The sequence below is a fragment of the Leopardus geoffroyi genome, chromosome A1 (assembly GCF_018350155.1).
Source record: "Leopardus geoffroyi isolate Oge1 chromosome A1, O.geoffroyi_Oge1_pat1.0, whole genome shotgun sequence".
NCBI lineage: Eukaryota > Metazoa > Chordata > Mammalia > Carnivora > Felidae > Leopardus > Leopardus geoffroyi.
The window spans coordinates 127,787,363-127,813,205 of record NC_059326.1 but is presented as its reverse complement, the minus strand read 5'-3'; the positions used below and the strand labels follow the sequence as shown (position 1 = coordinate 127,813,205).

The following is a 25,843-nucleotide window of genomic DNA, read 5'->3' as shown; positions in this document are numbered from 1 at the left end:
CCCTTTCCCCCATCTATCATGGGCTTCTGATTTGGGCACCTGAAACTTGGAGCTCTTTTCAGTGTGTTTCCATACTCAATTACTGTCTGGTTTAGGGAGATAAGGGAAGAATAAAGCCCCAAAAGGACTTTTTTCATTTTTATGATATGTTCATAGTATATACAGCACAGTATTTTGCACAAAATCTGAATTACAGACACACCTGGCTTTAAATTCATCATCTAATTTAATTGTCATCATCCTGACAAGTACAACAGCAGCAAATTTTGATTGGGTGCATAAAATGACAGTCTTTGGGTTCAATGCTTTCCGTGAATGACTTCATATAATTCTTACAAATTCCTGTCGCATGTATTTTGTCACTATTCTGTTTTACAGATGAGGAAACTAAAGCTCAAAAAATTACAAAACCTTATTTTAAACATGTTTATTATCATATTCAACTCAGTTTAATAGGAGCTTTATAAAATGATAAGTATTTTAAATTTTTTCATGAGGGGAAAATGCATGCATTTTTGCCATACCCCTGCCTACCTTGTCACTTTTCAGCATCTTAAATTTTAAACTTAAATCTTCTTTGCATTTAGAATTTAAAGATTCTTAACTACTTTTGGCCTTTGGTAGGTTAGGCCTAATTTCATAGAAACGGCTCCTTCTCATAATCTCTTTTGCATGTATGAGATTGAGCGTGACATTTCAAAACCTTTTGATTTCTTTTTTAAATTTAATTATCAAACCCTGGAAGTTTAGGATCCTCTCTTAAAAGTCAGCTGGAAGCTTTTGACAGATGGACGTTTAGCACCTGGGTAATCATCCTTCACTTCTCACGAATCAGTCACTTTGAAAGTTCTGTGACATCTTCCAAGGGATTTGGTAACATCTAGTCATTTTAAGTGTATTGCTGCTGTATGATCAGACACAATTTTGTAGTTATTTCAGTGGTGAAGCAATATACAGCTTCAAGTACTTTTGAATACCTTGTTGCTGCACAATAGAATAGCGAAGTATGGTCTTTCTCTCTGAAAGATTTATTTCCTTTACTTACAATAGATGTTTGTCTCTGAGGCATATTTTCATGTTTTTTATATACAGAATAATTTATCTTTTCAGAGAGGCATTATAGCGTAGTATTTTGAAGACATTTTAAGTGAATATTAGGTGTCTAAATCTCATTAATTAATCTAAATCTCTTTAATTAAATCTAAAATTCAGCTATGTGCTGCTCTGTGAATACAAGTAACAATTCATAAATCTTTACCATACCAACATGGCCCTCCTTTCCTCATTTCCAAACAACCTCACCTTATTTTACCCTAGGCCAATGGTTGGCTTGGTATTCCCAAGTATAACAAGCTGCTGCTTTGTCAATGTCTGCATTTGCATTTATCATAGCCTGGAATGCTTGCTTGCATCCTTACTGCCTTCATTCCCAAACATCATACTCTGACTTCTCATTTTGCTTCTATTTGCTTTATAGCACTTAGCCTTCTCTAGCATATTTATATATTTGAGTGGTTATTCTCTTTCTTCCAATTACAACAGGAGAGCCAAAACTATTCAGGGTTATTCACCTATTTTCATCCAGATCTTATGCTTGGCACATATTAAGTGTTCATTAAGTATTGGTTGAATGAATTAATGTTTGGACAATGAGGCAGTAGATGTTTCTGTGTAAAGATCACCTGCATTATACTCAACATCTGCAGGAGCATGGCACAGTCCTTTTAGTCTCTGTAGAAAGATGCCTTGTGATTTTCAAAATGTGAAGAAAGAAGTAAATTGTTGCAAGGATTAAATAAAATAATGTGTGAAAATGATTTGGCAGAATGACAAAAGTTAAATCTTTGATAAATACAATAAACTTATTCCCCCAGAATTCATCATTTCCTGTCACAATGGAAATGTTGGCTTTGGTCTAGTTTAAGGCCATCCATACCTTAAAGTTCAATCTACTTTTGCTTTCTCAGGGACATTCTACCATCTATTATTCTCCTTTTCCCTCTCATATCCTTAATTTCTTCTCTGTTGGCTTCCTTCTCATCAACTTACCTGATTGATCTAGGGGGGCCCCTTTTGATAATTTACACAAAGTAACTATATTGCCTAGTTGGGGCCCTTCCTTAAAGATTCATGATGAGATGTTTGCATAGTTGCCTACCTGCCCTTCTCATAAACTTATAAAATTTCTTGAAATTTTCTTAATTTTCAGTGCCCTGTGATTACTCTCATCTCTAAGTTTCTGCCTGAGCCAACTTCTGTCCAGAATGCCTTTACCTTGATGCCCCCCAAGACAGACATACACAGTCACACACATATGTTCATACAAGATATGACTAGCTCATTTCAACTTAAACTTGAGGTCTTGGCGTCAGATCCTTCTTTATGAAGACTCACTGACCCTTAAGCTTTGAATATTCTTTCTGTGTTTCCATACCAGACACTACATATCCCCATCCACACCTACATCTCACTCTCTATCACCCTGAATTGTTGTTGTTTGTCTATTTGTTTACTTCCCTTATGACACAGAGTTCTTTGAGGACAAGTATTTTTTTTTCAGGTTCATCAATTAAATACCAAAATCTGAATGGTAATTGACACATGGTATATAACTAATATTTTTAGCTTGAATTGACAAATGGAGTAGTTTGTTAGAAAGTTACAAGATTGGTTTTTGGTAGTACTGAAACATGGCCAGCCAAGCACTTATTGTTGAATTTGCTTCAGTGTGATAGAGAAAAATGCGGTCAAGTGTGGCACTTCTTAATTCATCACATATTTGCTGTTTGTTTCATATTAGAGGAAAAAATTACTAAAAATGACCTAACATATTGAAACAATGGGATAGGGACTTTAGTAATAGTACTTAGAGTGGTAATATTCACAATGCTATCTAATATATGTGTAGATTTTTACAATTCTAAAAGCCCTTCATATATCCATAGGAAATGCCCTAACTCTGTTTCTGAAAAACACTGAAGACCTGAGTGAAATATAAGACTCTGAAACATGCTTTGGATATTTCTAAGTAGGCAGCAGTTTGGCCTTGTATAAGACAGTATCTGACAGTGAAAATTTCCCACTTTAAGCTGTTTGGCATCAAATTGATGCATCCTAACAAATAACATAACAAACGTGTATTCAAATATACCTAGGGTATATGCAAAAAGAAAGTTTAATTTAAATCTTTGTGTCATCACAAAGTTGGCAGAGGACCCTTAGTTATCATAACTTACCATTTAATTCCATGTTCTGAATTGAAATGGTGCTTGTTCACTCTTAGTTTTTAATTGACATCATTTCTGCTAGCACTTTCCATCATTATTGACAGGAATGTTCTCCCTTGTTAGTTGTCCCATAGCATGCTGAGTGATTGATTGGATTGCTAGGGCAGATTTAAAATGCACTGGCAGAAAAAGATGGTGGTGGTGGTGTATAATAATCTCTGTACCATAGTAGTGGCACAAACTGATTATTTAGGTTTGTTCAGGAAAAATACACTGATCATTTATGTGAATTTTTCACTTTATATACCGATGTCCTGATGGTGAGTAATGAAAACTTTCAAGGAGGCCCAAATGAATGCAATAGTTTTAGAAACCCTCATTGATTTTACCCGTAAAACTCCAACATTTATGGTCAATATTTGGGAAAAATGAATAATTTGACATATAAGAGTGGAAAATTGATGTACTCATTAAATATGTCCATTTTTGGTTGTTTTAACTATGAATATGCAACCCTTAGATTGATGAAAAGAGGAGTACCTGGGTGGCTCAGTTGGCTAAGCATCTGACTCTTGATATCAGCTCAGGTCATGATCCCACTTTCGTGAGTTTGAGCTCCTCATGGGGTTCTGCACTGACAGCACTGTACCTGTTTGGGATTCTGTTTCCCTCTTTCTCTCTGTCCCTCCCCTTCTCATGCTCTCTCTCTCAAAGATAAGTAAAGAAACATTAAAGATTGATGAAAAGGGTTTTTAAGTGAAAGTTAGAAGTCTCAATTTTTAACTGTATAAGATTTTCTTTTAACATAGAGACAATAAGAGTCACAGCTAAAGTGTGTATTTTCATGAAATCTGAGCTCTTAAACCAGTTTTGCCAAAAAATATTTAAGTCATGGAGCAAGTCAACCAAGAGACACTAAAGTATTTTTACAACTATATAATGAGGGAATAGGTCTGGGTTGGTATTTATTGATATCTTGAAGTCACCTAAGGAGTTTTTAAAAATGCTGTCCTCTGGGTCCCCTCCCTGGAAATACTGATTTCATTCATTTAGGTGTGGCAATGGTTTTTAAATTTTGGCTGTTTTCAGAATCGCCTGACGAATTGGTAGATGTATAAAGCCCCAAGCTCTATCTGCTTCAAGGAACTTGGGCTTTTGTGTTCATAACTTGTTTCCAAATGATTCTGATAACATCACAGTTAGAAATAACTGGTCTACAGTTTAACATTGGAAGCTTTTAAAGCCCTTCAAGGTGATGCTCCTTAGATGCAGCCAAGGTTGGAAACCACTGAGAAAAATCAAACTTAGGATTCTTTCAACTCTATCAGAAATAACCAAAATTGGTAGCTTTTATTGAATAGTTACTGTGTATAAGGCATTATGCTAAGTATTATCTCATTAAATAATCACAAGACCTTTTGAGATAGGTAATAATCCTACTTTGTATATAATTGACATGGAGGTAAGTAATTTAGCTAAGGTCACATGACTAGGAAGTGGTGGATTGGAACCCAACAGTCTTACCTCAAAGGTCATGCAATAAACTACTTCAATAAGTAATTTTTTGGAACTATAAGAGAAGTTGAAAACTCTCAAATTGGGAACATGTTAGAAGGTACTTACATGATTTTCTTTTTAATTTCTTATTGAAGTGTAATTCACATATAGTATCCTTTTAGTTTCAAGTATATGTTATAGTGGTTTGATAGTTTTGTATATTATGAAATGATCCCCACCTTAAGTCTAGACACCTTACAAAGTTATTACAATATTATTGACTATATTCTCTATGCTATACATAAAATCCCCATAATTTTTTTTATAACTGGTGGTTTGTACCTCCTAATCGTCTTCACCTATTTCACCTACCCCCTCAATCTTTCCCCACTCTTGTAACCAACAGTTTGCATCCTGTATGTATGAGTGTATTTATGTTTGGTTTGTTCATTTGTTTTGATTTCACACATAAGAAATTATATGATATTTAGCTTTCCCTGACTAATTTCACTTAGTATAATGCCCTTGAGGTCCACCCATGCTATCTCAACTGGCAGAATTTCCTTCTTTTTTTTTCAATGACTGAATTATATTCCATTGTGTGTGCATGTGTGTACATATACATATACATGTGGTGTGCATATACATCTACCAGTAGACAATTATATTGCTTCAATATCTTGGCCGTTGTAACTAATACTGTAATAAACATAGGAGTGCATGTATCTATTCAAATTGGTGTTTTCATTGTCTTTGGATAAATACCCAGAAGTAGAATTTCTGGATCATATGGTAGTTCTAATTTTTAAGTTTCTTTGAGTAACCTCTGTACTGTTTGCCATGATGACTGCACCAATTGACGTTCCCACCAACAGTATATGAGGATTCCTTTTTCTCTAAGTCCTCACCAACATTTGTTGTTTCTTATCTTTCTGGTAATAGCCAATTTGACAGGTGTGAGTGATAGCTCGTTGTGGTTTTGATTTTCATTTTGCTGATGATTAGTGATTTTGAGTACCTTTTAATGTACCTGTAGGACATCTGTATGTCTTTTTTTTTTTGGAAAAAATTCTATTCAAATTCTCTGCCCATTTTTAAATTGGGTTCTATGTTATTTTGATATTAAATTGTGTGAGTTCTTTATATATTTTGGACATTAACCCCTTATCGGATGTATGATTTGTAAATATCTTCTCCTATTCAGTAGATTGCCATATCCTTTTATCCATGGTTTCTTTTGTTGTTCAAAAGCTCTTCAGTTTGGTAAATGATTTTTCTTATATTTAAAAATATACCTGACTTGTAATTATATAGTAAAAACAAAAGAATCATTAAGAATTAATTGAGAATACAGGAAAAAGAAATTGTTCATTAATTGAAAGAAAGAAGAAAACTAATAGTGAGAAGCAGGTTAGGTTAGGTTTAAACGATTCCATTTATTCTGGAAAGAAGATCACAAACTGTATTGTTACTGTTTGAGAAGCAAGAATAAGAGTTTCAGGTAGATATTCTGACATAGCTCTATTGAGCAGAAAAGTGGCAACAATTTCAGAGGAAAAAAGAAATTTGTATACTTCTTTGAAATGTTTCCAACTATTAATAATGCAGTGAATTGAAAAAAAAACTGATTTATACTGCATAATACTTCCTTTTATTTCCTTTCTTGTTTGGAAAGATACCAGCTTGATGCCTTCCTAGGCATTCTTTGGACACTGCCATTAGTCCCACTTGCATCTGTAAAGGGGAGAGAGAATGCCTTAGTCAAGTATGTTTTCAGTCCTACATAGAGGAAAGTAGGGGGACTGCCTTGTTGCTCTTGAAACATAGCCTTTCTCAGATTTTGTACATGGGCCACATATGGACAGAGTGCTGATACTTAAATGTTGGAGGAGACATTTCCTACCATGAAGAAGGAGAAGAAGAAGAAGAAAGAAGAGGAGGAGGAGGAGAGAAGGAAGAGGAAGAAAGAAACCCATGAAGAAATACCAAACAGCATTTTTGCACAGCATTAAATTTAATTGCTCCCACTTAGAGAAGGAAACAGTGAGCAAAGTGAGCATTTATTTCCATTGATGGTGTTTCATCAATGACTTGTATACTGAGCATCCACTATATGGAGAACATTGGATTTCCAGCACTCTGGACAGTCTGAGAGATGGTTCCTGATTCTGGTAGCTTTAGTATTCATTATATGATATGCATAAAACGTACATATTCAAGTGTGTCAAAATTGACTGTGTACAGAAAATAGAATAATTACACTTCCAACAAGCCATTGTAAGTCTTAAATAAGATTTCAAATAATAAATGTACAGTGGTAGCTTCCATAAAGTTTAACTCTAAAATTATTTTAGCATTTGATCTTTAAGTAATGCAGTAATACAAAAAAAGTACAAGAAAAATATGTTGTACATATATTGCTCTGAAATCCTCTTGGCTCCTGAAAAAAGCCAACCTTGTAGGAAAATACTAAATAAAGGAAGACAAATAAAAATTGAATTTGGATTTTAGTGTCAAATATTACTCTGATTTCTTTGAGGGAATAATGATACATGTTTTAAAATGCTTTAGTAATAGAGTGGCATTCGCCTACTGGAAGTGGCAGAAATACAAAATCGCAAGCTGGCACTGACAGTAGAAACCCCTGAAGATAAACAGAGGTTTGTAATGGAAAAGGTACATCGACCTTAACTCTGGCCAGCTATCACAGCCTTGGCAACTACTTGCCTTGATTTCCAGCCAGGACCACTCCTGGGTACCTTAATCACAGAAGTAGCAGCCACATCATATACTAGCTGGAGGAAGATCTTCAAGAGGAAACATTGGGCATTCTCCCTACTATGGGAAAGATCCACATAATATTTAATTCTGTGTCAAGGAAAGAGGCTGAAATAATCCTAATATTGGGTCTTCGCCCAGATACAAATTTTCAGCAACCTGCACAAAAACCATTCTGGGCAACTTTGCCAGGTCACATCCCTTATCTTTGGAATCCCCAGCATGGGGCTCCTCGTCAACAAGCTCTGTGAATCAGCCAGGAAACACCAAACTCCATTTCTCAAAGAAGGCTGAAGCAAGAGGAGGTGCAGAGGAAACCTCAGGGGCAGTGGGGGGCAGTAGGGGAGGGAGGCGTGGGCACAGGGAGGGGAAGGATCAGGAGGACAGGTCTGACTTCTGACTGGCTGAGGTGGTTTTGGAGAAAGTCGCAGCCCCGGCTCACCAGTCAGGAGCTGTCCAACTTTTCAGCTGCTCCGGTCTCAGGGTTCAGGGGCTCTGGACCGACTAGGCTGCTCTCACCACCACCGCTGCTTTTTCTGCGTCTGGAGCTAACAATTCCTGCTTTCGCCGCAGGCGCCGAAAGGAAGGAAAGAAGAAAGGGAGGAAGGAGGGACTGACTGTTAGTGAAGCAGCGCACCGTGCGCCCTAGTCTTGGTGAACTGGGGAGCCCAGGAGCGTGTCTCTACCACAACCGCTGTGGAGGGAGCCCTGTCACGTTCTGTGACCCCTCCCGCTGGCAGAGCCCCCTTTCGGTCGGCCTGAGCCTCTGGTGGCTTCAAGTGAGAAGCTGAGCCCAGCCTCTGTTCAGCTCCAGAAGCGGCGGCGGCGGCGGCGGCAGCAGCAGCAGCGGCAGCAGTATCCGGGAGGCGCTCCGGCCAGCGCGGTGAAACCGGTGAAACCGGCTGGGCAGCAGGGAGCAGAGCTGTGAGCGAGGATGGAGGCAGAGGAGAGCAGCGTGCCGACCCAGGCGGGCAGCGGCGAGGGCAGCGACGGCGCTGGAGGGGCTACACTCAAAGCCCCCAAGCACCTCTGGAGGCACGAGCAGCACCACCAGTACCCACTCCGGCAGCCCCAGTTCCGCCTCCTGCACCCCCATCACCACCTGCCCCCGCCGCCACCGCCCTCGCCCCAGCCCCAACCCCAGTGCCCGCTGCAGCCGCCACCGCCACCCCCCCTGCCACCGCCCCCGCCACCTCCCGGGGCGGCTCGAGGCCGCTACGCCTCGAGCGGGGCCACCGGCCGCGTCCGACATCGAGGCTACTCGGACACCGAGCGCTACCTGTACTGCCGCGCCATGGACCGCACCTCCTACGCCGTAGAGACCGGCCACCGGCCCGGCCTGAAGAAATCCAGGATGTCCTGGCCCTCCTCCTTCCAGGGACTCAGGCGGTGAGTGGAGAGCGCCCCCTCCCCCATTCAGGCACGGGGTCACCTCCCCAGTTACCAGATTCTCCTCGTTGCTCTATTGATCACTAGCAATCCAGGACCCAGGGCTAAATTCTATTCCAGGAATTGAGGGAGGGAAAGCAGGGGCGTGTCTGTCCTTGCTTGAGAGGGTCAGGATTCAGGTGTGTGTAAGAGATCCTGAAAGTACAGTATAAATGGTTGTGTGCGTGCGTGCGTGTGTGTGTGTGTGTGAGAGAGAGAGAGAGAGAGAGAGAGAGAGAGAGAGAGAGAGATTGACAGAGAGGGAGAGAATGAAAGATTTCCAGTTGTCTATACCATCCACCACCCCCTCCCCACCCACTTCAGTCCCACCCCGGCAAGTGGGACTTCACAGGAAGAATTCAGTTTGCTTGGGTGCAGTACAGGAAGAGTGAAGGAAAGGAGTGGGGTGTTGAGCCAGGGAGATTCTCAGTAGTCAGGCAACTCCCCCAGAGTGAGGGGGGTTGGTGGGGCAGATCTGATGGTGACTAGGAATGGGTGAGACAGCTTGGTCCCAGGATTGCAGCTAAAAGGCTGAGACCAACTCCCTTTCTCTTTGTCAAGTTGGGAAGTAAATTGAACAGCTAAACGGGAGAACAAACACGTGGGTGACTTGGAGAGTTTGGAGCAAAATGTTCAGCAATCCTCAGGAGAGGGATGAGTGAGGGATGGAAGGAGGGAGCTGAGGACTCTGTGGGAGTTACACTGTGTTGGTATGTGGTGTGTGCAGGCTGTATGTGTATCCATCCAGTTGTCTTTGCAGAATCCCAGGAAGAAAGTACCTCGTTTTATTTAGCAGCAGGAAAGATGCAGAGATTTGATTACAGTGATTTCCCCTTAATGTAAAGTGTTCCGGAAGAGAGGGCAAGGAGGCTGCATATCACCCAGAGTTTTAATAGAAGCCAACTGCTCCTTTTCCAAGGAACTGAGTAGTGTAAAGAACCAATTATAGCTGCTTTGAGAAGTCAGCTCAGATTCTTAAGTCAGGTATGGAGGTGGAAGTTGGGCCCTCTCCCTGCAACCCAGCAACAGATCCTTTCTTCCTTATTCCAGGCCCTCCAAGGCAGGAATCCCCTGCCCCACACAGATGCACACAAATAAGGTTTCAGGAGATGCTGGCAAAGTAGAGCTGTCATCATCCAACCTCAAATGTGGGCAGGCATTGATAGAATACGCATCCAAGCCATACATCTGGCTGATGGGTTATTGTAAATTGTAAATCAGGTTGGGGTGCAGAAACAGGAAAACCTGAGGCTGGGATTTTTGTCTAATTGTTAGTGACAGTAGGTTGGGTTTATCAAAAAATATTAATAGTGTTTAAATGTCTGTCTTTCTCTTCTTCCTCTTCCTTCTTCGCTCCCTCCCCCCCTCCCAAATCTCTTTCTTTTTTTATAAGCATGTCTCTGTGTCTTGTGTACACTATGGTCAAAGGAAATCCAGCCAAATAGAATATCCCAACCCTGATGTGCCCACATTCTCCTCATACCCTTTGCCTTCCTCACACTCAGGCAGTGGACATTTTTCATGCTGATGTCCTTATACCTGTTAGATAAAAATAAAGAGAATTATGGTTAATAATCACAGCTTGGTTCAATTTAAACTTTAAAGATTGGTGTGATTTGCAAACATTCATAAATTAATATGCAAGTTTCATTTTACACCTCAAAGTGCTGAAACCCACATGCTGTGTTACCCTTTGTTTGAAAAAGTGAATGTCTTCCACTTGTGTTGAGCACTAGGTATGTGGGTCCCCGGTGGTGGAATAAGGCAAACATGGCACTTTGAATATTTGACCTGTTAAAATTTGTGAGACTGGGGCTTTAACAAATATGGAATAAGAACAAGGGCTCTCGATTAATCTGTAGGTTGATTGACTTTGTAGAGTCTCTTAATTAAATTCATTTTTTGATAAAATAGAATATGTCTGAGAGGATGGAGAAGGAGAATAAGCTAATTGGAGTAGAGGTATTGCATCACTGATTTGAATTTATTGTTTGCTGTCCTCTCTACACTAATTATTTTTCTCTTTGAAATTTAATTGAATGGTTCAAAGAAACCTAAAGTTATGTAATATTTACCCATAGCTTCCACTGTAGCTCATCTGATAAATCATTGTCATTCTATTTAAGAATTATTAGACTTACAGTTCTTTATATCACTTAGGTATTTCCCAAACACTCATGCATTGCATGTCAAACTTTTCCTTATTAGAAGTGCCTTTGCAAATAAATGTACTTTTTAAGAGGGACATGGATATTAATTTCATTCTTTAAAGACAAGGGTAGCAATGCTTTAAAATTATCAAAAAATCACATTTATTAACTTATTCAAACCTATTGACGGTACTGAAATGAAATGATATTATCTCCATTTTATAGATAAGAGTAACTTGTTCAGTAGCACATTGACTATGAGTGCCAGAGCTAGGACTGAAACCCAGGTCTCCTGCCTCAGCAAAGACAGTGGGTGCTCCAAAAATAAATGTGCGCAGAACCTGGGCATGTTGACAGCATCAAGAAATATACAAAACCGAACATGAAGTTAATATTGATTGATACCACAGGACATAAAGTCCAAATAAACAAAAAATGAGATATGGTTTAAATCCTTTTTTTTTTTTTTTTTAATTTTTTTTTTCAACGTTTTTTGATTTATTTTTGGGACAGAGAGAGACAGAGCATGAACGGGGGAGGGGCAGAGAGAGAGGGAGACACAGAATCGGAAACAGGCTCCAGGCTCTGAGCCATCAGCCCAGAGCCCGACGCAGGGCTCGAACTCACGGACCGCGAGATCGTGACCTGGCTGAGGTCGGACGCTTAACCGACTGCGCCACCCAGGCGCCCCGATTTAAATCCTTTTTAAAAAAAAAAACTGCATAGGCTCTGGAAGTAATGAGAAATTTTAACTTTTATTTTTAACTTTTGAAATCCTGGCTGTTACACTGGCATTAATTATCACAATAGAGGCAAACCAGTGTATTTGTCGACTTTGTATATTTCATATAATACAATAATAAATATGAAACAGTGTTCAGAGAATTAAAACTAATCAGAGCACTTCTTGTTGTTTCCAATGATCTTCTAAAAGGGACCAAAGTGTGAGACATGTGCAAATTGTGTGTGTGTGTGTTCATGTGTGCATGAGCCATCATTCACATGGAGGGCTTAAGTTGTCTGTCAAGTTAATGTCTCTGAAAATGCCTCATGGATGGATGGATGAGTGATTCCCTATGCACTACCAAGAAAAAGATGTCCTTTAAAAGGCTATTTTTAGCATGTATACCAACATTTTCAGATCCTTTTATTGTCTTGACTGAAATTTTAAAAATTAGAGTACCTGAAGCAATGAAAAAGAGCTGTTCTTGGTTTAATGAGGAAGTTTATGAAATAGGAAGGAGGCAATCCTCAGATATTTTGTGATGAGTTATTTTGACTCTGTGGAAAACATAGGTATGTTAAATAAATTTTGTATTAAGTTACATCTAAGAAGATAGATTGACTTTTAATCTTAACATAAAAAATTTGACATAATAAAATTATGAGGATTGAATCTCAATGATACCAAGAAAACCAAATGAAATATAAAAAAACCCATATATATATCATATATAAACCATATACATTATCATATATAAACCATATATGATATATATATCATATATATATGATATATATATATCATGGGCGCCTGGGTGGCTCAGTCAGTTAAGTGTCCAACTCTTGGTTTCAGTTCAGGTCATGATCACACAGTTTGTGAGTTCGAGTCCCGCATTGGTCTCTGCACTGACATTAAGGAGCCTGCCTAGGATTCTCTTTCTACCCCTCGTTCTCTGCCCCTCCCCCACTCATGCCCTGTCTCAAAATAAATACATAAACTTAAATAAATATTTAAATTTATTTATATATATATATATATAAATTTAATCACTTGAACTTTAGTTCTTCAAAGTGTAATAATTGCTTAACTGAAGTGATAAAGTATTTAGTTATTTCTTTGACTTCTTTTTACACAACAAAACATTTTCATCAGTAATGTGCTTTTCTAAATCTGCAGTAACATGGGGCAACTGAGTGGCTCCGTCGGTTAAGCATCCGACTTCGGCTCAGGTCATGATCTCACCAACATGGGTTCGAGCCCCACTTCGGTCTCTGTGCTGACAGCTCAGAGCCTAGAGCCTGCTTCAGGTTGTGTCTCCCTTTCTCTGCCCCTCCCCCGCTTGTCCTCTGTCTTTCTCTGTATCTCAGAAGTAAATAAAAGTTAAATCTGCAATAACAATATATATTCTCAATAACAAAATGATCAACATCATTAATCATCAAGGAAAAGCAAATAGAAGCCACAATGAGATTTCACCTCACACCTGTCTGATCGGCTATTATCAAAAAGAGAAGAAATAACAAGTATTGGAGCAGATGTGGAGAAAAGGGAACCCTTATACACTGGTGGGAATGTAAATTGGTGTAGCCACTATAGAAGACAATATGGAGCTTTCTGAATAAACTAAATGTAGAACTGCCATTTGATTCTTAATAAATTAAATATAGAACTACCATGTGATCTAGGCTTCTATTTCTGGGTATATATCCAAAGAAAATGAAAATACCAATTCAAAGAGATGTATGCATTCCTGTATTCATTGCAGCATTATTTACGATATCCAAGATAGAGAAATAAACTGAGTGTCCACTGATAGATGAATGGATAAGAAAATTGTGATGTATATAGATATAATGGAATACTATTCAGCTATAGAAAAGAATGAAATCTTGCTATTTGTGACATAAATAGGCCTTGAGGGCGTTATACTAAGTGAAATAAGCCAGAGAAAGACAAATATTATCTATCTTATATTTGGAATTTAAAATAAAACAAAAATGAAGCTCACACATGCAAAAAACATGGTGGTTGACAGAGGTGGGATTGGGATTAGAGAAATGGGTGAACTGGTTTTTTGTTCTTAGTTTAAATAAATTGAAAAAAACAATTAAAGTTGGAAAGTCACGGGGCACCTGCCTGGTTTAGTCAGTAGGTGCCTCATCTCAGGATTGTGAGTTTGAGCCCCAAGTTGGATGTAGAGATTACTTAAAAAAATTTCTTAAAGAAGAAAAAGGTTGGAAATTCATATAGTATAGATGATTCCTTGAGTATAATGAAAATATTCTAGATGACATAGATGTAAATATCAAGAAGGTAATGTTTGATTAAATTATTTTATAAAAAAAAGATAAAGACTATGATTATGTTCAATAAAAAATCCATGCAGAATGTGAAATATCTATTTGACAGTAGCCTTTTAAATACATTAATATATTAAATAAAAGGAAATGTTATATTGCAGTACTTAAATGCTAAAAATCAGGTTTTTGCTTTTCTATTCTGGATTATAAAAGATATTTTTCCATTGTTTCTATTAATTTTGTTAAAGGTTTTTGGGAATTTTTTCTTCATTAAAAAATTAATGGTGATCTAAGTTCATGACGCAAAATTTTAGTTTCACATTACCAAAGTTAATGACTGAAAAATTGGTTATTTAAACTGACTACATCAGTGAATCTAAGACTTTGGATTTTAAGAAACAGTAATTTTTTTTTTTTAATATTGGGTAACTGACATGAGGTTGCCATCTTTAAATTTTAATAAGTGAAGACATTACGTTTACGTAATCAACAAAAAAGAATAGCAAAATTGTTATCTTTCACATTTCCTAATATTACCAAATATTAGGAAATATTTGGTAGTTCTAGACTTAATGGGATCTCCAAATTGGCAAGAGAGACAACTTCAGAAAACAAAACATTTTTCACTTTCCAAATTGGATACATTCATACATGCACTTACACACACACACATAATGATTAATTGGTCACTAATTTTTATCTGCAAACTATTAAGGTGGGTTTGAAAGAGCATCTTGGGAAGTGTTCTTAAACATCACATAGAGTAATAATTTAAAAGGGTAACCCCTGTTAACAACTTTTGGTAGTTATTCAAAAGCCCTGAAGTCTAACGTGAGTAAAATTTTGTCCCTCTCACAGCTTATTATCCATATCCATGTTTAAAAATATACAATATGTGAGTCTATAACTTCAATGCTGCTAGTCCTGGTTCATAGCAGGAATGTTGCTAAGGGATTATACCAAATAGCACTGTATTATATTTCAAAAGATGTTGTGGTTATTTTTACTCCGAGGAACATTTTTCTACATTTAAAAATAGGAAATCTAATTTTTCCCAAAGAAGAGGGCATTTCACGTTATTTTTTAAAACTCATCAACTAAATTGACTTGATCCCATACACACATATACCACCATCACTATGATCATCTTGATACCCTTGGTGATCAAATGAAAAATAAGTTATGCTTTGCCTTCAGAGTAAGCATTTTTAGTTCGATCTATGTCAGTGTGTGGTATCACCATTCCTCTAGTAGTCTCAAGTGAGTGGTATCCTTGTATTCTTCCTTCCCTAAACTCTCAGATCTCAGAATCAACCAAGATGTTTTTATTCTACCTCAGAAATATTTCTTATATTTTTCCATGGCTACTTCCCTAATCAAGTGCTTATCATCTATCCCTTAAGCCTTCAATGTCTCCTGACTCCAGTCTGTTTTATACTCCAGACCACCCAATCTCATCATCCTCTTGTCTGAAATCCTTGGGTGATTCATTTTCACCTGCAAGATAAAATCTAGATTTCTTAGTCTGACTCTTCAAAATGCTAGCCCAGTTTATCTACCTCACAGAAAGTCTTCCTATCCATCCTATTTCATAAATCCCATGAAATCACCACACTAACTTCTTGCCATGTGATGAACTCTCTGTGCCTTTGCACACCTCTTTATTTTTGAAGCTGTTTCTTCCTCCTAGACTGTTTTCCCTATGCCCTATCCCATCCCCTCCTATCTGTTTGGAAAACTTATGAATATCATGTCAAACTTACCTCCTATGTTACTACTTGTGTGGATAATCTTAGAAGCACAGGAATATTTTTCTATTCTGGGCTTTCACGTAGCATTTTGTATATATCTTTACTCTAGCAGCTGCCAGTTGCAGTTTTATATCTGTCTCCCCCATTAAGTACATTAGGATATTATTCAGTGTGTGGGTAATATAGGTTCTCAATAAATGATGAACTTTTAGATGTGGAAATAATAATAGTGAAACCCTGCCTTTTCAGTTAGTGCTCTCAGACAGGATATACTTGGTTTTCTTAATCATCTGTGTGTAGTAAACAGAGCTAACAATATTTTGTTCATTTTACAGGTAATCAAAGGGAACTCTCAAAGAAATAGACATATACACATGTTCAAATATAGGACTCAGACTTAGCCTTAAAACTCCTAGTATGGTGATCTTGTCATCACATTGTTAGATAATACAGAATGGGGGCGCCTGGGTGGCGCAGTCGGTTAAGCGTCCGACTTCAGCCAGGTCACGATCTCGCGGTCCGTGAGTTCGAGCCCCGCGTCAGGCTCTGGGCTGATGGCTCAGAGCCTGGAGCCTGTTTCCGATTCTGTGTCTCCCTCTCTCTCTGCCCCTCCCCCGTTCATGCTCTGTCTCTCTCTGTCCCAAAAATAAATAAACGCTGATAATACAGAATGATATTTGATGAGAGTAAGCTCATCACTTGACTGAAACTATGAAGACAGAAATTATAATGATTATGAAGAGAGATAGTAGTCTTTATAATCCAGATTGTGAGAAAACAACATCACAGTGAAAACCTGATGGAATAAATTATCCTTTTTTATTTAGAGAGTTGCTTTTACAAAATTAATTCCTGACTTTTGGTTAAGAGGATCCATTAGATTTGCACGCAAGTGCACATTTTGGGGAGATCATACATCAGATTCTCAACAAGTCTTTAATCCACTAAATTTAAGACACCGTGTTCTAAAGTGAACTAAGTTGTTGGCTAATTCGCTCAGGGAACAGCTATGAGAACACTGTACACCAGTCAAATGATATTCTCACTGGAATGGCTCAAAGTAAGTAATTTGAAAGGAGGTTTTAGAAAAAGGTAACACTTCAGACAGAAAAGGTCACAGGCTTATTTAAAAATGACATATCCCCAATGGAATTTGAGGGAATTGACTTAAAATTTGATTGAAAGTATATGGAAGAATAGTAAAGGACATTTGGAAAAAAAACTGTAAATAGATGTTTTTGTCTATAAGATGTCAGAACATACACTCTTTTAATTCAAACAACGTGATGTTAATTTGGGAATAAACCAGTTGTTCTGTGGAACTGAGTAAAGTATCAAACATGAGACCCGTATTTATGTGGACATGTAGAATTTACTGAGAACAGCATTCCACTCACTGAAATGAGGATAAATTATTTTAAATACGGTGTTTATTAGTTTATTGAAATAAGAAAAGGTCCTTACCTCACACCACAGTAAAGAGAACTTAAAATCAATAATAAAAATACTGAAAACTTACGATAAAAGTTGGCAAAAGACATAAAGAGGACATTCACACAGAAGAAAGAATAATAGCAATATACATGTAGAAAGATTCTCTACTTTGTGGGCAGACAAAAATAAAAAATTAAAACATTAATGTTATTTAATTTTTCATCTATTATCTTAGAAAAAGTAAAGGATGATGAATAATTCGAAAGAAACAGGCGACATGGTGAAGTAGGCACTTTCTTATATACATTCGCTGTAAATAGTGTAAATTAGGAAAACTGTGGTGTGTAATCAATAATATATACCAGAATTTTATTATTTTTTATTTTTTTAACTTTTATTTATTTTGAGAGAGAGAGAGAGAGAGAGAGAGAGAGAAGGAGAGAGAAAGGAAGACAGAGCACAAGTGGGGGAGGGGCAGAAAGAGAGGGAGACACAGAATCTGAAGCAGACTCCAGGCTCTGAGCTCTTAGCACAGACCCCAATGCGGGGCTGGAACAAGATTCATGACCTGAGCCAAAGTTGGTCACTTAACTGACTGAGTTACCCAGGCACCCCAATATATGCCAAAATTTTAAATGGGCTTGCCTTTGACCCAGTAATTTCATGCTTAGGTATTTAGCCTAAGAATATAATTGAACAAGTGAGCCGATAAGTACTATATTGCAACATTGTGCATAATGGTAAATATCTGGCAGCCCCCCAGATATATTTCAATAGAGAACTCGTAAGAGAAAGTGTAATTATAAACCCTACAAGTGGTTAAGGGGAAAAATTATTTAGAGACTGGATCATAGAACATGGTACGATTTACTTATGTATATTCATGCATACTTATATTTACACATATGAGGCTATGTCTATATATGTGTGTGCCTATGTATATAGAGATGTGTGTATGCATATTATGGTATAAGGTGTGTGTGTGTGTGTGTGTGTGTGTGTGTGTGCGCGCGTAAAATCCTATTAGAGAAGAAGCACTAAATAGTTATAGGTATAAGAAGAGAATATTTAAGAGTAGTCTTTGTTATTGTTTTATGTTCTTTTTCTTATTTGATTTCTTTTAAAATGAGCATATGTTGCTTTTATAATAAGCAAAAATCATCTATTTTCTGTAAAAACACCTAATATTTTCTATTTATTTAGGTTAACCTGTTTTATTTATATCCCACTTTTCTCTCCTCCCTCAGAATCATAGCATTGTGTCACAAAACAATTTTGTACAACAAGGTAGAATGAGAATGTCAAAGAGAAGAGAATATAACAGCATGAAGATAGTATGAGACAAGGAATCAAAAACATTCCACTAATTTCCAAGTAATTGCTAGAAATGAGCCACAGAATTGGCTTTGTGCTTCCAATCAGCTAATCCGAGGAAGGAAAGAGTATCAGTTCAAGATTCATAGTATTAGTAAGTTTTTAAAAAATGAGTGGCTGCAGACTGCACTGCTGTTTAACTCTGAATAAAAAATGTTTCCCCATGTTTTCTTATGAAAAGGATACTGTGTGATATGTTACATAAGTTTTCTATAACTAGCCTACACTATATAAGGTATGAAGTAAGTATGAATGTTTCCTGTAACTATGGCTGTTTCTTATATAACTGCATATTGATCAAAGTGCTATTAAAGTGCTGTTTATTGAAAGTGTATTATTGGCATGGTATCCCCTGTTAGCATTCTTAACAATGCTTTCTTTCCCTTTACTGCCAAATGCTGTGTGTGCTTTATTAAGAGTAGCTGCATTCTCCAGCTTTAAGAATTCCTTCAGACTCCATCTCCTATATGCTCTTTGACCTGCTTGGTTGCTATCATCGCAGCCCTCAGTTAAGTCCAACCTGTCTAACCTCCAAGATTGGCTCAGAATTCTGGGACACCCGGGCCCAAACTGGGTCCTCCTTATTTGTAACATGAAAATGGGAAATTCAGTCTTCATACCCAGCTCTCTGATTTCTTGGCAGGTTCCCCTACTTCTCTAGACTTCTCTAGCATATCCACTTCTAGTTAAATGCTCCCAGATAAGCTAGTTACAAAATGTAGCCCTGGGAAATACAAGGATTTAAATATAGATCAGTTAAATGTTAGAACTTATGTACCCAAATTGAGGTTGGTGTTTTAGATTAATTTACTCACAGCCCTTCTCTGTGAAACTGTTTTCCTATTGTTGTTGTTCATTTGGAAGCCAGTTAAAATCATTAGAATATAAAATAAAAGTTTGGAGTCCTCCATATACATTTTTGTTTTATCACCACTCAGAATCATTCTTGCCATCTGAAGTCTTTCATTTGTATTTAAGGCCAGGTTCTTGCCTAATGACCATAATCAGAAGTCTCTACTAAAATCATAGAGCTCATTATGGAGATTTCTACTACAGACGCCGAAGAAAGGTCCCCACTGAGAAATTCTGTATGTTGTTCTCATCAGAATTTTTGAGAGATAATACAGAGTCTGAGAATGATCATTCTGTAGAATATGGGTGTAAGGAACTCATACTTACCTTAACAACTCAGAAGCCTAAAAAAAAAAAGCACTCAGAAGGTGCCATATACATTAACTGATATAAAGTCAACAGATCCACAGTTTGTGGGAGATGGAAAGTTCTTGATGGTTTTACAGGTTGGTCTACTCTTTGTGTCTAACTATGTGTCTTCCCCCATGGGGAGTACTGTATGTACTGATTCTTCTGCCTGATTCCCCTCTTCCCCGCTCATTAGCTTTAATAATATGTATTCATACTTTAGATCATACCTCAGACATCACCTTTTAAGTTACAACTTTCAGTTTTCCCAAATATGTCATAATACCTTATATTTCTTTTTTATTGCATTTATCATATTTTACAAGTACATGTTTAATTATGTAATTATTTGATTAATGCCTATCTCTTCCATCAAACTGTAACCTCTACTGAAAGCAAGGACCCTGTCAGTTTTGTTTATACTTCTGATCCTTGCACATTGTTTGCACTTAAAGATTCATTAAATAAATAAATGAACCTTAAGAATTAATAAGGTTTTCAAATTTATAAAGCTAGATACACTATTAATAGAGAGCAGAAACAGTTCCAGTTCAGAGTCTTCAACATATATTTCATTTAGTTGAAGAGTTAAGTTACTATTTTTTTTTATTTGATGTGACAGACACTTGAGTGTTAGTGAGTGTAAGTATCACCTCTGGGAAGAAGCCTGCAGCACAGGAAGTCAGTAAAGAAGTAGCCTCATGGACTGTCAAAATTATGATGTTGTAGAAGAGTTATATTGAAGGGACTAGCTAAGAAAAAGAATGAAGGCATTAGATACTAATTTATTTCTATTTTGTGATTTGTCTTCATAGTTATTTAATTTATTTAGCATTGCTGCATTCTGTCCAAAGTTCATTATGTTTCTGTTTTTCTTGCTCAAGCAAATGAAGTATTCATAACTACTCAGCATCTGGTAGCTCTTTGTGACAATAAAGCCCACTAGTAAAAATTAATAAATTTTTTTTTTGCCTGAGAATATAACAGTTAATTTAAAATGATTTAAGAACTTTAACAGTTACAGGAGAAAGTAAGAGTATATACCATTATTCTGACAAAATGGCATTTCAATTTCACACACGTTGTCCTTTAATATCGTATGTTAATTTTATTTTTGGTGTGGCAAGGCATGGAAGTTGTTAGAGGAGTCACTATTTTTGTTGACAATGAAATATTTTATAAACCAAAGTCACAAAGAAGTGTTATGAAAAATAATAAGTCACATGAAACACATAATAATCACACTATTCTAATACTTCAGAAAACAAATATCTACTTAGGGAAAACAGGTTTGTATTTATTTGTTTTTAATGCAGCCATGACACGGACCATAGACTAAAACTGCAGTAGCATTTACTCTCCGGTGGAGTGCAATTCAATCTTCAGTGAGTTCAAATATAATGATTATGTATCTTATTAATTAGGCACACATGGAGGAAAAAGTAGTGTGCTTTAGTACTTTAAAATTCTACTTCCTTAGCTAGCATTAAGACATGACTATATACGAGCAATTTAAGTAAACTAGACCACTGACCTGGTTGATCAGTGCCAACAAGCTAATTTAATGTAATGTTTCCCTAGATACTTTTTTTTTTTAACTGCTTTGACCAAATTAGATTATTGAATTGACAATACTGGATCACATACTCCTTTTTATGTTTGTCACAACATCTGTTGGAACTTATGACAAAATTTAGAAATGTTTGAACCCATCAAGAAGCTACTGAGGATGTGGTGAGAGTCTGTAGGAAAGCAGTAATATGGTGAGGGTTGGCCCTCAACCAATCCGTCCAGCAGCCTGTTTATTGCTTTGGATGCTGCTTGTGTCTAAGCATTTGCTTTAAATATTTGATGTAGTTAATTAATGAGTACTTTGAATCTTCTCTATTATAAAAATCTTCTTATAAAAAATAAATGCAAGCAAGTTACAAATGATAGAAGACCAAACTGAAATACAGTAGTTGTCTCCTCAAATACACCTCACCAGTTTGTTTACCAGAATATTGCTATCATCCGATTTGTATTAAATAATAGGACTTGTTAGGTAGGTAGCTAAAGGCTAGTGTATCTATTGGTCAGTATTTTCTAAGGCACCAGCCTGGGAGTGGTTTAGTATACATGGAGTTCAGGTTATTGGGGGTGTAGCTGGCAGTGGTGACGGGAGAAAAAGGAAATAAGGCTCTGCTACAGGTTTCTCAACTTTCCTCTAGATGTTAGAGATTGATTTTCAGCAGGGAAATTATATGTTTAGCTTTGAATTTTTTAAAGCTCGTTCTGGCAGATACGTGGAGCATGGAGTGGGAAGAAATTGGAGGTGCGATTTAGGTGTTTATTGCATCAAACCAGATAAGGAATAAATCATGATAGTCTGAAACTAACGCATGGCTGTAAGAATGGAAAGGAAGAGATGAATTTAAGAGAGATTTTATAAATGAATGATGTGACTTGACTGAATACTGTTAGATAAAAGAATTTTTAAATTAAGTGTATTGGGGCGCCTGGGTGGCTCAGTCGGTTAAGCGTCCGACTTTGGCTCAGGTCATGATCTCACAGTCTGTGGCTTCAAGCCCCTCATCGGACTCTGTGCTGACAGCTCAGAGCCTGGAGCCTGCTTTGGATTCTGTCTCCCTTTCTCTCTGCCCCTCCCCTGCTCTTGCTCTGTCTCTCTCTGTCACAAAAATAAATAAAAACTTTTAAAAAAATTTTTAAATAAGTGTATTTCTGAAAAATATAATGAACCCATAATTGTTTGGATGTTTAAGGTAAATTTAAAATCTTACATTTTTATTTCCCTGCAGTCGTTTAATTTTTAGCTGTTATATGTGTTAGTTAAGATAGTTTTAGAAGATGCCTGTAGATGAACTTCTCAGTGTTGTATTTTTTACGTAGATCACTTGTGCCATTGTAGTAAACATAACCACAGCTTTTTAATGGTGAGCACATAGGTAGGTATATCCTAAGCTGTTTTTCTCAATTCATTTGTAAAAGGTGAAAAATGAAACAACTGTTTTCTCTTAGGAGACATCTTAAACCTAATGAACTTTGTTTTTTCCAAGATACCTCTCTCTGTGTCTTTCTCTCCTTGTCTCTCTCATTTTTTTTAGCAAGGAATGTGGTACATTAATCTTTCCAGCTTTGGTTTTCTAATTTCAATTATTTCTGTATCCATCCATTCCAGGAAATCTTTCAAATATTGTGTGTATGTTACTGAAGAATTACTCTTGTGCTTTGCATTTGAAATCTTTTGAAAAGTTGCCTCGGCTTTGTCTTACTTTTATTCAATTGAATTTTCTTTTAAACATTTACCATGAGCTTTTGCCTCTGATTAGGTCTATTTGCATGCATTCCACTAACTCACGTGTTCATGTTTGATATATGTCTCACACACAAACCACGCAGCAACAGTAGTAAACACCCATACTGTTTTTTTGGCTCGTTTGCCTTTCTGAAAGTTCATTTTATCTAGGAAATGAGCTACTTTTCTATTCTTGTAAACAGTGTTTGATAAGAATCATTCCTTTCTTTTTCATTTTTGTAGATTTCAGGTAACTTTGTTACTATATTGAGTTGTAAATATGGTGTAAACAGAAATTTGATTTCAAATCATTTTTTTTGTAATATTCTTATGTATTTCCATTCTATGTGTATATTTTTGGTTTGGTGTGTATTTTCATAGTACTGTTAATGTAAAGAACAATTGGAATGTATTTCCTTCTTTGTTTTCTTACATTTCTTCTTTCCCCTTATTCTATCACTTAGTATTAGGTAAGTATGTAACAATTATTTTCCCTCTCAAAGAGGAAAATAACTTAAACTTCTTTCTAAGATAATAGTAAGAGCAGCTATATATAAAGTTTAAAAGACTTTTTCATAGTATTTTAATATATACTATCCCTATTGACCCTCATATAGATTTTTTAATTTTTTTTAATGTTTATTATTTATTTTTGAGATAGACAGACACAGCATGAGCAAGGGAAAGGCAGAGAGAGAGAGAGAGAGAGAAAGAGAGAGAGAGAGAGAGAGAGAGAGAGAGAAAGACACAGACTCCGAAGCCAGCTCCAGGCTCTGAGCTGTCAGCACAGAGCTTAATGCAGGGCTCGAACCATGAACTCTGAGATCATGACCTGAGCTGAAGTTGGATGCTTAACCGAGTGAGCCACCCAGACACCCCTCATATAGAAGGTTTTTAAGCTGAAGAGAAGCACAGTATATTCTAGAAAGACTCCTTTTTGGTGGTATCATAGAAGAAGAAGAAGGGGAAGAAGAGGAAGAAGGACAAAGGAGTGGGGGAGAGGGGGAGGGGGAGAAGAAAGCAAGGTGTGAGGAACCCATTTGAGACATTATGACAAAGTTCCAGGAGGAAAGTTAAAAAAGGCATAAACTAGAGCTGCAGAAGAAATAAGGATAATATTAATAGTCTAGGTTTGTCCATTCTTAGCAGTCAACTTGGAAGAAAGGTGGGCGGATGGGGAATAAAGCAGAGATGGAAATTTTAGGCTATGAACTTGGCCACATGGATGGATGATGGTACTACTAACCATGTCAGATGAATAAAGCTGATAAATGCAGTTTGAGTTGCCTGTGCACATACACATAGAAATGTCTCATAAATAATTTTCATCATCATCATTGTCATCACCTCCTGAGCGTAACCATTTATTGAATTATTCTCCTGGCCTGGTACTCCTTGGAGCTTAATGGAGATGACACAACATGTAATCCTTACAACATTCCATGGGGTGAATACTCTTATCTCTCCATGCAGATATGGAAGAAAATACTTAGCAAGGTTACAGAACTTGTACATTCATGTGCTTCAAAGCCAGAGTCCGCTGATTCCAAGTTCTGATTCTTTGAATACCTCACATTTTAAAGGTCAGAAAAATGGGAGAATAGTGTAGGTTGGTTTGGAGTTACTGGCAAAGTATATTTGGTATCAGTAAGGGCACCCAAAGAAGTGATGTCGGTGGAGAAGAGGCTCGAGGGTACAAGCCACAAAAACACCATTTAAAGTCCAAGTAGGAAAAGAGGAGCCAGTGAGGGCACCTAAGGAGGAACCCTAGCCTTGTGCTTTCTCAAGCAAAACACCATCCCTCATTGTGTTTCTTGTAAACATGAACTCTAGACAGTTTGTCATCTTGGATGTTTAAGAAAATGAGTCTTCTGTCATGATTTACTTATAAGAAGAGTGTAGGATTTGTGGACATTTCATTAAGTTATTATGTATGTGGCATCATTAATCATTAACATATGGAAAGAGATTATCTGACACTGTAATATTTCCAGGTGAGGGAGGATACTTGGGGATTTTTATACCCTGTGTACTTGTCAAATTGGACCTCGAGTGCTGCCCCATAGAGTTGCTGCTTAAAGAATCTAAATGCTTACTGGCAAAAGAAGGAAAAGAATCACACCTTCAAGTTAGTAAAATTAAAGCTGAAGTTTATTCACTTCCCTGTCAGGTAAATGTTGACTATTTGCTGTCTCTATGAGAAAGGGAGGAAGGGCTACCCAGACAGTTTGAAAATCCTGGGAATGATTGAAGACAGGTGAGATAAACCATGACAGCTGACATAGGACAAGAACCCCATCCTGGCATCACTTTTGCTTTGGGTGAGAAAAGAGAGTAGTGTTGGTTATTTTGTACACAAAATATTACTTTGGATTTTCTAAATACTTTTACTTTTAAACATGAGTAGGGGAGCCCCTGGGTGGCTCAGTTGGTTAAGCGTACGACTTCGACTCAGGTCATGGTATCACAGTTTTTGAGTTCAAGCCCTGGGTCAGGATCTGTGAGGACAGCCCGGAGCCCACTTCTGATTCTGTGTGTCTCCTTCTCAGGCTGTGTGTGTGTGTGTGTGTGTGTGTGTGTGTGTGTGTGTGTGTGTGAAAAATAAATAAATATTAAAAAAAATTTAAATGAGTAAGAAATAACTGGTAGAGAGAGTAAAGAAACAGGTGCATCTATCTCCTTCCA

At 37.2% G+C, this 25,843-nt stretch overlaps 1 protein-coding gene and 1 long non-coding RNA gene across 8 annotated transcripts in view; one reads left to right on the top strand and one right to left on the bottom strand.

Annotated features, from left to right (window-relative positions):
• The window catches only part of PDE4D (phosphodiesterase 4D), a 1,416,267-nt gene that overhangs the window by 547,721 nt on the left and 842,703 nt on the right, over positions 1-25,843 (top strand). The window contains exon 1 of one of the 7 annotated variants that reach the window (XM_045493907.1): positions 8,094-8,891. The exons of the other annotated variants lie outside the window; for them this stretch is intronic. Coding sequence (XP_045349863.1) covers positions 8,437-8,891 — 455 coding nt within the window. The 5' untranslated portion in view covers positions 8,094-8,436. Of the gene's footprint in view, positions 1-8,093; positions 8,892-25,843 lie in introns of those variants that run through there. 7 annotated transcript variants of the gene reach the window in all.
• LOC123606084 lies at positions 6,141-8,892 on the bottom strand. Its single transcript, XR_006716090.1, has 3 exons — positions 8,782-8,892; positions 7,945-8,060; positions 6,141-6,458 (listed from the first exon to the last, which is right to left on the bottom strand). It is a non-coding gene; the product is annotated as an uncharacterized LOC123606084 (long non-coding RNA).